This window comes from Protomyctophum parallelum (genome assembly GCF_964188405.1).
Source record: "Protomyctophum parallelum genome assembly, chromosome: 11".
Classification (NCBI taxonomy): Eukaryota; Metazoa; Chordata; class Actinopteri; order Myctophiformes; family Myctophidae; genus Protomyctophum; species Protomyctophum parallelum.
Window position 1 is genome coordinate 19,796,535 of NC_139707.1, and position 13,007 is coordinate 19,809,541.

At 38.6% G+C, this 13,007-nt stretch overlaps 2 protein-coding genes across 3 annotated transcripts; one reads left to right on the plus strand and one right to left on the minus strand.

Annotated features, from left to right (window-relative positions):
• Window positions 1-422: 422 nt before the first annotated feature.
• dcaf17 (ddb1 and cul4 associated factor 17) lies at window positions 423-7,732 on the minus strand. Its single transcript, XM_083777146.1, has 14 exons — window positions 7,168-7,732; window positions 6,977-7,080; window positions 6,776-6,869; window positions 5,963-6,099; window positions 5,683-5,761; window positions 5,132-5,221; window positions 4,939-5,043; window positions 4,208-4,310; window positions 3,269-3,414; window positions 2,521-2,630; window positions 2,192-2,279; window positions 2,025-2,108; window positions 960-1,115; window positions 423-852 (listed from the first exon to the last, which is right to left on the minus strand). The coding sequence occupies exons 1-14, from the start codon at window positions 7,342-7,344 to the stop codon at window positions 745-747; spliced, it is 1,581 nt and encodes a 526-aa protein (XP_083633272.1). The 5' UTR covers window positions 7,345-7,732; the 3' UTR covers window positions 423-744.
• On the plus strand, window positions 7,335-12,954 carry mettl8 (methyltransferase 8, methylcytidine). Of its 2 annotated transcripts, none has more exons than XM_083777149.1 (10): window positions 7,335-7,402; window positions 8,963-9,119; window positions 9,526-9,617; window positions 9,712-9,992; window positions 10,097-10,146; window positions 10,354-10,414; window positions 11,184-11,323; window positions 12,156-12,262; window positions 12,434-12,499; window positions 12,592-12,954. In XM_083777149.1, the coding sequence occupies exons 2-10, from the start codon at window positions 8,968-8,970 to the stop codon at window positions 12,744-12,746; spliced, it is 1,104 nt and encodes a 367-aa protein (XP_083633275.1). In that variant the 5' UTR covers window positions 7,335-7,402; window positions 8,963-8,967; the 3' UTR covers window positions 12,747-12,954. The 2 variants fall into 2 exon arrangements, with proteins under 2 accessions (XP_083633275.1, XP_083633276.1); XM_083777150.1 differs by having other exon boundaries at window positions 11,271-11,323.
• The last annotated feature ends 53 nt before the right edge of the window (window positions 12,955-13,007 follow it).

Genomic DNA, 13,007 nt, shown 5'->3' on the forward strand with positions numbered 1-13,007 from the left:
TGGTTAAATATGAAGTAAGTTGTTTATCTCTCCAAATCGGAACTGAAATACTCGCAAGTTTTTCTTGGGACAAACTGTATCTTAGGGGGAAAGATTTTACATATTTGCCTACCATAATATGACATAAATGTGAGGTGCACTAACTTAACAATGTATAATTCAGGGGTGCCCTGAGCCAAAAAGTTTGAGAAGCACTGACAAGATACACAGTAGGCTATACATCACTAGTAACATGCAATAGAATGCACATTTTCAGATACTGTACATCAATCTTCTATAAATAAAATGTTTGTACAATATATCTTGTTAGTTTGTCTTTTTTGAGTGGCAATATTAGCCTTTTATATACAGTAATGTATATAAAATAAAAGCCACTATCCCAACGATCAAAACCAAACAATTTTGTTTTAATCTCACTCGGACAGTGTACAAAAACTACAAATATGACCAAAAATGTACTTCCAATCTGTACTTCAGTTTGCAATGCAACAAGAAATGTACAGAATTTATTTGTATTAACATTTGCTGCTGTACATTGGATAGCCAAAACATAGCTACTATTAACAGTGATTAACATAAATGCTGTAATGAGAAAGGCAGCTCCAAATGTAATTGACAACAAAGTTGAGTAAAAAACACTCTTCAGAAAAATAATCTGCAATATAAACATCTGCAACATCCTAATGATACAGTAGAAGTCAATTGTAATTTTTACATTCAATTCCAACAATTTTCACTAAAGCATTACGATCCATTAGGGTGGAGTTTGTAGACATGGCAGCAGAAGTGATTGTTCTTTTGTTCAATATGAACAAGTGTATCTCTGTCAAAGTACAACTCATGTTGGTAGGTCTGGAACAATAAAAATGTGGACAAAATATACGTAAATGAACAAATACACAACAGATTTAGAAATTCAAATTTCTTTGCAGAAGGCTGGGAAGACGTCAGCTACTCACTTCATCCCAAGGTTCCTCAAGAGAAATAGTTCGTAGTAATTCCCCACTCTTGTTGTCATGAAGCCTCATACTGGCTCTTCCTTCACCCCCTTCGTCAGTCACTGCAACTACTGCAAGAAGGTCCAGCTCATCCTCATACTCCAACATACGGAAGGTCTGTTAAGTATAAGATTCTTTTAGGGGACTATAATTGCTTTCAAAGTTTGCAGGAGTGGCCCGTTTGCTTTTAGCAAAAAATGCCACAAATCATCTGTGAAACTTTGCATGCACACTCACTTTAGGGCAGCCAAGGAAGAACCTCCACCTAAATATTTTGACACCATAAACAAAACCCATGAGCCCCTATATAGGCAGGACCACGGCCACGTCACTCTGACTCAGACATATACATAAACAAACCCGATACTAAGGCTGTACCCTAGCCCTGTTTTTAGGACTCGAACTTCGGCAGGAATTTTCGAGCGAACAACCAAACTATTAGTTTCTAATTATTTAAAAAAAATAACCTTCGAGCTCCGAACCTCCGAGTGCTTTTAACCTTTTTTGCTTGCTTAACCTTTTTAACCTGCTTTTAATGACTCAAATATTAAAAAATCTGCATATCAGCACCCCCACCAACTCAGGACATTGTGGCATTGCAGCTAAAACTGCTTTCAAAGTCCAGAAAGAAATGACAAGGACTGGTTATATCAGTGGTGATTGAGGCTTAAACCATTAGAAATAAGTTTGATGGACATAGAAAATATGATATAAAATATTAAAAACCGTTTTAAAAGGCTTGGCTTTGTACTTAATATTATTATACTTAAAATATTATTTTTGGGCCCAGGCCGTAGCGTAACGGTCTGGGCACCGGACTGGTGATCCAGTCGCGGTGTGCCGCGGGTTCGACTCCCGGACCCGACACGGCCTTTACCGCATGTCATCCCCCCATCTCTCTCCCGTTTCCTGTCAGCCTACTTTCTATCCCTTAAAAAATCAATAAAGGCGTAAGCCGCAAAAAAATCTTTAAAAAAATATATATATATTATTTTTGGTCCTCCAGTATCAGAAGAATACGAATACCTCTTGTGCTGGGTCATCATCCAGTTGATGAAATCTCCTCTTCACAGTGCGGCCAGAGGAGGTGACAGTGACTGTTGAGGTAGCCTACAGCAGGTGGAGAGCAGGTGAAATGAGCAATTTCACATACAGTAGTATGGACAAATACAGTAACTTAGTAAAGCACTCACATTGTTATTTCGAGAAGCAGTAATGGAGAAGTCTTCGGCAACCTCACATGGTAAACCACTGTTCAGCTCATGTCGAATTTTTAGCATGCTTAAAAGAAAAATACAATGTTATTTGTTGTACATTATTCAAAACTGTTATAATTACAGGTGAACTTCCAAATTAAAGCAACATTATTACAACTGAATTAAAGCATTTTAAGTTTAGTTGGGTCACCTTTCTTTTGATGAGTAACTGCACAATATGACGATTTTTTTCTTTTTTTACATAAGCCCAAATGGACATTGCTCACTTTGCTCAATTGAAGGAATATGGTCTGTTTGGTACTCACTTAATGTTGCTAGGGCCAAAATGAAGGACTCTGCCTGAGAGATCCGTGTGGAAGTATATTGCATCACACTCAATGGAATACCCTTCCATTTCTTGTATTCCATTGATTGCCTAATTACACAAAAATAAAAACTCTGGTGAATAAAATATAACAAAATATGTACAGTAGTCAACAGTAATAATACAGGATATTAACAAACGTGTGTGTGTGTGTGTGTGTGTGTGTGTGTGTGTGTGTGTGTGTGCGTGACTATTCTACAACTAGATAGTAGCTATTCCTACACAATTGATTTATTTCCATTAGATATATTTGGTATTATCATGTTATAGATGGTATTGTGTTAGCACTATCTGCGGAACATGTCCGAACAACATTTTGCTGCTTGTATGAGTAGGTTGCAAATAAATCCTTCTTGATTCTTCATTTTCATTTGTCTATAGATTTCGGACAGGCTTTTGATGCTACGCCACACTGTTGAATACAATGAATGTCAAAGACATCTGTGGCCCTTAAGGCCAAACTGCACAAATGCAACTGCCATTGGGGATAACGGTTGCAAGTAGTTGCATGTTGTAAGCAGTTGCATGGCGAATCATTGGTGTGGAGTGGGCTTTAAACAAATGTGATGTGGAAAAGTCTCTGACCAACTCTCAAACAAAGGAAAGGGGAAGCTTGTTTTTTGTGCAAAATCTGAGTATACTCAGAATGTATGATGAATGTGAATTATAATAATTTATATAAAGAATACCAGAGTGTCATCTGCCAATGAGCAGATGTGGTGGGTCCCCTGGTATTTCTTCTGAGGTGGTGTATATATGTAGTGCCATGGGAAACCTCCAAACTCCACCATGCCATCTCCACCATATTGTAGCTCAAAAAGCACTGGAAGACTTTCTGTGCAATAATGAGGAAGCAATCTATTGTGAATATTATAGATATTAAAGATTCAAGAGATCATCATTTCCTTCAATTGAACTCCCTTTGACAAAAGCTACATTTGCATAATTGGATTCTGAAATTATGTTATCTCTTGCTCGTTCACAAACTTAACTTGAGATGTTTTCTTTTTATCATCTCATGTCTAGGATCAGATCATTTTCAGGTTTTAAAGACACCAAAATCATGATACATGCTCTTATTTCTTCACACGATTGCAATGCCGTCTTAACCTTCAACCTTATTTGGGGTAATCTTCGTCTACTCAGGCTTTTGGGAGCACCCTGGACAGTTTTTAAGTTGCTTGATTCAGTATGATTTTCATTTGATCACGCATGCTTCCTACCCATTGAACTTCAGACTCTATTTTACAACAAAAACAATAATACAATTAATGAAAAAAGTAATCAACGGCCCCTCACATATTAGGAGAGCAGTATGAGTCACCAAAACCAAGGACAGATGTTTGTTTTTGATGACAATTATGGTTAAAATGGTGTCACACGAAAAGTGGTTGATCATGTATAGATATATACTGTACATGTATGCCATAAGCTTTTATACATATTGAACCAATGAAAAGTATTAAGAGGCTGTGATTAAATAAAGTACATTTAATCCATTGGCAGTTTGTAACAATGTACTTACACCGACAAACACCGACAGTGGCAATATATATATATCCTTTAATATATTACAGGATATCGTAAAATACACTGAAGGAAAGAATAAATAAGAAACATTGTCTTACCTTTTATTTGGATATTCACAGGAATACCACAAGGAGCATTTCCTACTATTCCCCCCCCATTACAAGGGCTCTGCTCTCCAAGTGTCAATTTATTTGTCATGTACTAGGAAAAGGAAAAACATTAAATAATATACAGTACATCAGATAGTGAAATGGGTAGCCAAAAATTGCTAAAGAAAGGACAGGCATCATATTTATATTACTACGGTACGGTATATTCATGAGAGCATGAATTTTTTGTTTTGACCACAATGACTTACTGTAAATCATTACCGTAAGTCTATGTGGTCAAATCAAAACTGGATGTATTATGCATTAGTGTAATGCATGATTCCAGAAGACATTACTGTGCCAAGATTTATATAGAATTTTAAGGACTGTGCAGACTTTAGAAGCCTGAACAATTAAAATAATGAACATAATAATTTCTCTCCGGAACTGGAAAATCAGTGCTTGAAAAACTTGTAGTTTACAAGTATTTTGACAAGCCTTTTACGAAACAGACCAAAAAGAGGTTTCCACCATTCCACCATTTACTGTATCGTTGTCTACCGTATAAATCAGTTTTTATATCAATAAACAACTAGCACTGAAGATACATTAATCTATTTCTGTGCTATTCTTTTGATGTAATAAAAAACTAATATCTAAGAAAATCATGTTTCAGTCAGTCAGAAATGTACAGTATGTCATTGGCTTTAAAAGGATTACAAATGAAGTATGTACTGTACCTTATTTATGAGGTTTTCAAAGCTATACAGCTTCACTGACTTGTTGTGAGAGACAGCAAGGATACCTTCAGACAGATTAACTTCAGTAACACCGTTCCCAAATACCTGAAAACAAAAACATAGTAAGTCAAATATAAACATATACAACATAAATACATGGGGAGGTAAAACAAAACGTGAAAAAAGTGCATACCGTTTTGTTGATCTCCATAATGCCCACAATTTGCAAGGGGAAAATATGGAAGATGGCAAAGTGCAACAGCGTATTTTGACTGATACCTGCCTGTAAAATGTAGAGATGAAAAGATAAAATCACATTGATTGATTGTCATGAAATGTTTCACATCACAGTTACTTGTGTGAGAACTTAATACAATTTGAGTGATTGTACCCCTCCAAACTGGGGGGAGTGGGCTTACTGTGAGTGTGTGTGGGTCATGCAGGGTCAATTGGGCTTACTGTGAGTGTGTGTGCATGCATGCGAGTGCATGCGACAAACAAATAAATTAAATGACCTGTTGTGACCAAGCCACTGTGTGTGTATGTGAGCGAGAGCCTCTTGTCAGCCGAGCTGACACAGCAGGGCCGACCGTGACCCAAAATAAGTGGTCAGATGTGTGCATGTGTCCATATGTGTTATTTTATTGCCATCATTGACTAGTTTGTCTTCTAAATCTTAATTTCACTGTATGTGCTAGAGTAAAGCAGAACTTACATTGAATAAAAAATTATAGATACATTTACCTGTCGTGCTAAAGGTGTTGGTTTATTCAACACTGACTTCACATAAAATCTCTCTTGAGGAAGATCCCATGCTAGGTACCTGACAGTAACAGTAAGGTTGCAAAGTTTACATTACAGGCAAAGGCAAGATTATTTGCACATTTCAACAAGGCAACTCAATATACTTTACTTTAAAACTTTACTTTACTCAGCAAAAGAAACACAATATGAAAGACAAAAACTGAATTTAACTTCCAATAAAGGAATTAGGAATACAAAACTCAATAGTATGAAGAGATACCTAAACTTGTAGTCTGGTGAGAGGTAAACTTTCTGGATGACTTCTCCTGTTTCAGTTGAAAGACGACACAGCCAACTATTGGCTGTCAAAGTCAGGAGGCAGGGTTTATGGTCAGAGGGACAGGGCAATGTATTTTCCTATGGGCAAATGGTAAATGGTGCATTTATATAGCCCCTTTATCCCTTGATCCAAGGCGCTTTACATAGATTGTGCATTACATTCACCCATTCACACACACATTCACACACCGATGGCGGCGGAAACCATGCAAGGTACCAACCAGCACATCAGGAGCAATTTGGGGTTCAGTGTCTTGCCCAAGGACACTTCGACATGTAGACAGGAGGAGCCGGGATTCGAACCGCCGACCCATGGATCATTGGACGACCTGCTCTACCTCTTGAGCCACAGTCGCCCCCGGGCCCATGGGCAAGGTCAGACAGTGTCAGGGCTGATGTCACGCCTACCTAGTGACGTCATCCCCTCCTTATATAAGGCATCTTGCCAGAATTGTTCTCTGTCGGATTATAATCTTCAATCTAGTCTGTATGAGAATCTAAAACTAAGCCTTGCAATTTAAGCTTTATTAACTTGTCCATTAAGATAAAGATATCGCCAAGACCTAACTTCGGATTATACCAGCTGGTCAGCACTTCCCGCTCTTGTGACCAAGAACCTTCTCCAACCTTACAGACAGGTAGTAACTAACTATAATTTGCAACAGACATGGTCATATTTAATAAAATATCAGAGGCAGAGCAAAAATTGTGGGAATCAAAGGAATATTCAAAAGTAATGTGCAATTTCACTTACAAGTGGGCTCTGACACAATAAAGCATCTTCAATTTTCTCTGATTTGGAAGACGGTTTGGACAGCTTGTACAGCACCTGAGGCACTGAATCAATACTTAAAAATAAAAACAGAAGATTTTTGTCAAAATCTAAACATTGTCCAGTTATTTACCAACTATAACAACCAGAAGAGAAAACACCCAAACATATTCTTATTCTTACCAACTGTAACAACTTTGGAAATTTTCAAAGTACAGTTTTCCAAGCTCATAGCGTACAGGAGATTTTGAGGTTTTGCTCCAAACTTTGATGAAGTTTTTGTTGTCCTGCAATACAAAATAGACATATAATTCAACATTATCAAAATTAAAATAATTTAAATTGCACCATTTATAACTTTGTGTGTCCATTACCTGGAGGACAAGACTTCTCATAAGTTTCACATTTTGTGTTGCTAAAGTTGCAGCATCAAAGACCCCTCTGGACCTTAGGTCCAAGAGCTTAGTGATACTCATGTTCTTTCTTCGTTTTTGTGCTGGCAGCACTAGTAGGGGGCATTTAGAGCAGGCGGAGTGCTCATGAGAATCCATGTGTGCGAGTGACAAAACGCAGCTAGAACCGAAGAAGAAGGAACTAAACAAAACTCTGGTAAGCACATTCTGAGACAGCCCCTTCAATAGTATTAGTAATGTCCATCTTTACACTTTTAATAGGATCGTTCAAAACTATGCGGTGTGGATGGTTTAATTGTAACTAAAATGTTAAATGTATGTTAACTGCGATTACTGACCGTTATAAGTCTGAGCAACATACCGGGTTGCTCTTCTATTACGCTTGCTTGCAAATGTGTCAATTAAAGGCAACAACACGTGTTAGCGACAGATTAGGGTCACTAGATTTAAAAAAGCAATTGGTCAAAACAACTTTATATTTGATAATGTCCAGTTGTTCACTCCACTGAGCCTCGATAGCAGCTAGCTAGCTAATTTAATAATAATAGTGGTAGACCAGGGGCCAGCTAGGCAATCCAATGTTGAAGCGCTGGGCCCTAGTGGTAAGCGGAAGGACTGGAGGCGGACCCGTGGATTCTTGACGAGGAAACCCCGTGCAACCGAGCGCTCAATGTTAAAGCCCAGCTGCACTTCCGCATTTGGGTGCTTCAAAACGCCACTGAGGCTGAGCAACTTCCACTGACATGAATGAATAGCGGAGGGGGCGGAGCTTCGCGCCAGTTTAGTCTCTATCCTTTTAATACTCTATGGGTAGACCTGAGACCACACTTCCGCTCAATTTCTGTAGTCCATTTCTTCTTCTTATTCTAGTTTCCGCCAGACTGCCCTCCACAGGTTGGAATTATTATACCCCCCCCCCCTTCAGCACTGATGTCTTCCACCTTCAAAAACAACCTCCTTGCTGCGTCCAGCTCCAGCACCATCTTTATCCTCTCTGATTTCCATTTGATTTCAGCTGCACAGTTCACAAACTCCATAGCTATAAAAGCCCCAAAACTCCTTATGTCCATGTACATATTCCTCTCATCTCCACTCCTCCCCCCCCCCCTCTGGTTCCTTTTGCTCTGCCACATGTTTCTCCCCCTCCAGTCTCTTGACAGCATCGGCATATGACAGTCCCCTTTCTTTCCTCCAAATCCTAATCACTGCCACTTCCTTCACTCTTTTAGGGCATTGCACTGCTCCTGAATGATGGTCTGGGGCTCCGTAGTTTACACACTTTGGGCCACATGCCCATATTTGTCTCCACCAGGCCGAAGGCATGGGGAGAGAGTATGTTTTGCACTCCGTCCGTGTGTGTGCGAGTGCATGTGTCCGTCTGTCTGTCCGTCCTTCCTTCTGTCCATCCGTTACCAGCTAATCTCCGGCACCGTTGGCCCGATCCATGCCAAACTTTGCACACACTCCCTGGAGGCCAACGACGAACCTCTGCCCCAAATTAATAGTATTTTATCAATATAGAATCGATAAAATACATACAAAAGTCTAAATCTTAGGCTAGTATGGGTGGTTTCCAAGTCAGTTTGTCATCATTTTACACCAATAAATTAAAATCTTAAGCCATTTGGTTATTTCATTTATTTGCTCATAATTCTGTTTATTACTAAACTTAAATTATTATTTAGAAGTCATTCTGTATGCTTGCTTGTGTATTGTACTTGTCCTAAATTCATTTACCCGCTTTGTACATTTACAGATTAAATGCATATATTTCAGAGGCTCTGTTTTGCCTCAGTGGCTAAAGATATATGCAGATTCCCAATGAAACTATATAGCACTGGAGGCAGACCGACTGCTCCCCTGGGATCAAGGATTTTGACCAACCCAGAAGACACCTTCAAGCACAACATGTGGTTAGTATTGCAGTTCAGGATAAAGGCAGTGGGATAACAATATACCTTACTTTTCTGTGGGTGTATAATTGTACGTTGCAGTTTATGCAAACCATTGGAATCTTGGATCTCTTGGATCTTGATTATGGTATGCTGAGTATAGATATAGCCTACAGTAGGACTGCTATATTTATTTTATTTTGTTTTACCAGTGGTGCTTGTTATGGATTGGGCTAATGCATCATGATCAATGTTACTGTTATAGCAAATTAGATGTAGTTTATAGCCCAAATGCTTGTTTATGTGGGCTTTGAGAAATAATAATAAAAACATTTATATAAAGCACAACTGGTAGATTAAGAACTGTTCGCCACAATAATTGGGAGATAATTTGCCTTAGTAAAATATACAGTATATTATGTTATAGGGATCATGTCAAGTGGACCGATGAGGAGAGGCAAAATGCCTGTCAAAAGGCAGAAGCAAATTCTAGTGTAAAAATTCCTCTAGAAGATCAAGGTAATAAACATTTGAGTTACGGTACATGTTAAATAAAATAATAATAAAAGAAATACCTACATCACTTTCAAATTGATTCGCATTACCCCCACAGGTATATATGACACAGAAGCTTATCAATACTGGGATAGATTTTATCAGCTGCATCAGGACAAGTTCTTCAAAGATCGCAAATGGCTGTTTTTAGAATTCCCAGAACTTCTTCCTTTAGAGAAGGGGTGTCAGGGTGGGCCTCAGACATTATGCCTACAGCCAAGTGGGTCTGGCAGGGACACGGAGACCATGTACGACCAGCATAAAGTTCCAACTGAATATGAAGGTGCCATACGAACAACCTCTTTCCCTGGACAACATGCCACGTTTCGAATCTTGGAGGTTTATATTCATCTTTATTTACTTTGATTTATGTTTCTATTGATACACAGGAATGATACAATACTGAAGATTGTGTATGAATGATTTAACCTTTATCTTTGCAGGTTGGATGTGGGGTTGGCAACAGTGTTTTTCCTATTGTTAGTTCAATTAAGTGAGTATATTTTTGTTCATATTTGGGGAATATACTATAGACTACAACTGTTCGGCGCGGGATTGGACTCCCGTTTTATAAACATTAGGCCACCAAAAAAATGTTTATATAAAATGTGTGCTTTTTTGGAAGAAGAACGCCTATTTTTAGGCGTTTTTTTAGTGGTGCAACAACCAGAAGCTAAAGTTGTACCGCTCTCTTTCACAGACAAACTGGGGCATTTGTATACTGTTGTGACTTTTCTCCTCGAGCCATTCAGCTGGTCAAGGTATGTTTTTGAGGTATAAAGTAGCTATACAGTATACTGTAACATCATCAACGTCATTATTATCGCCACACAGGGAGGCAATGATTAGTTTTGCCGTCTGTCCGTGTGTCTGTGCGTGACGGTGATTCTGTGACTAAACAAACGACTAATCAGCGACAACCTGTTTGGAAATAATGCAAGTAGGTCAGTAGTGACACACAATAAAGCCCGTCGGGATCGGGATCGGGACTTGAACTCGCAACGGGCTGTCAGGCTACATTGTCTAGGTCTAGGTCCCCAGACAGCTAGGCCAACCGTGCCTTTCTTGCTTTATCCCCAAACCTAGGCAGATCCTCTAATCTATTGTAGTAATTTTGGGGCTTTTCTGCCTTCATTTGCTGCCATGTCACTCGTGAGAATCGTAGCATCCTCAATTCTGCCAGCTCTGCCTCCTGTCTTTTCGTCAGTGCTACCATTTCCAAGCTGTGTAAAGCATGGCTGGTCTCACTACCGCAATACACTACTGTACATCTTCCCTCACTCTTCTCACTCTCTTCTGCACTCTTCATTACTTAGGATAGTTTAACCCAAGGATTGAAACTCCTTAACCTCAACAAGTCCTAACAACATTTTGCTACTTGTACCTGTATTAGTGACACATACAGATCCCTCTTGATTCTTCAAATCACCTGCCTTTACTAGTATTTGGTTTAAGTATTCCACCAGTTTAATTTAAAGGACATTCTAATTGAGTAATATATAAGTGTTTTTTTTCCTCCCTCTTTTATAGAACCATCCAGAATATGATCAATCTGTTTGTCATGCATTTGTTCATGACATTTGTGAAGAGATTGCCTCCTTTCCCTTCCCACTGCAGAGCCTGGATGTTATTCTGATGGTCTTTGTGCTCTCTTCCATTCATCCAGATCGGTAGGTGAAGGTTAGAACTAGAAGACAAAGATAGGAACGACTAATGTCATTTATCGCCTGTCAGACCACAGAACACCGCAGCCCCCACTCAAATAAGCAACTCCTCACACCATCCCCACCCCCTTTCCCTTGGCTTTGTCTGAATGTCAACACTAAACCCGCAAAATCCCTGGTCCTATATTACACACTGTTCATTTGCACTTGCATCGTATTCATTTAAAATATTAAATCTCTCTCTAGTTTGTGTGAACAGTCTGTATTGCAATAGTAGGGCTCAGTTGCAGTGCAACTTAATGCTAATGGTACATGCATCTACATTTAGGGGCTATTCTTCTGAGTGATAATGACTGTAGCCTTTGCACTGTGCTCCTGCAGGTTGCTCTCAGTAACTGACATTTTACTTCATACTGAGCCAGTGCTTAAGATGCTGAATATGGACCAGCAGCTAGAGAGCTGTCATCAGCCTACTTGAATACTGGTGCATTTCTTTTCAGTTTATATTTGATCCAGCTTTATATAGGCTGGCCAACTTTAAATCTTACCAATATTATCTGGAACTGTAGTAAGCGAGAGCAACTAATTAAGATGGCCTCCACTTAAGCCAAATTTATACTTTTTGCATGAGAAATAACTGATAATTGCTCACCAGAAATAACTGATTAGCTGATATTTGACACCTTCAATAATACACTATCCAACAAAGAAACATATTTAGAATTTAGTCTTACACTCATAAAATAAAAATATTTACAAATTGTAGGCCAACCAAAACCATGCAGCAGCATACTTGTACTGAATTTTGCCACTTATAAATATTTCCTTTTCCTTACAGAATGCAAGGAATTGTGACCAGACTATCTCGATACCTCAAACATGGAGGTACATTCCTCTTCCGTGATTACGGCAGATATGACCTTTCACAACTTAGGTTTAAGAAAGGTGAGTCTCCAAAGATACACACACACTGTTGCCAAGCTGAACATATTGCAATGTTTGTCTCTGAAATATGACTATTCTATTTCTATTATGTATTCATATGGGTGTACCTTTGGTACTGTATATCATGATAAATTGTGAAATTTACAGTGAAATATTTCCTCTTCTCATCAGGACAGTGCCTATCAGAGAATTTCTACACACGTAGAGATGGAACATGTGTTTATTTTTTCACAAAAGGTGTTTTAAATTGTTTTGGATGCTACATTTTACCCATAAAGTTATAAAATGTTTATAATATAAAAATATTTATACAATATTTATTTTTACAGATGAGGTTCATATATTATTTTCTAATGCTGGACTGGAACAAACTCAGAATCTAGAGGATAGAAGACTCAAAGTGAACAGAAAAAAGAAAGTACTAATGCATCGAGTCTGGATACAGAGCAAGTACAGGAAGTTACATCCACCTGCACTGTGTTAGTCCCCAAAGAGAAGGGATCAGTCCAATGGTCCAGAGCCTGTCTGCAAACGATCCGCTGCAATTTAAGAAGAGTCTGACACTCACACAACCTGTGAGTCACACAGAAAGGCACCAGATGTCGTTCCTCCAAAGAGCATACAAGCTTTACCAGAAGTAATAAACTAGTTTGATATGTTTTGCTGTTTGATTTTTATTTTATGTTATCTCAAAGCGGTCCTCTTGAATTGTAAGAAACATTCATTATGCAATGATGTCTTCTAA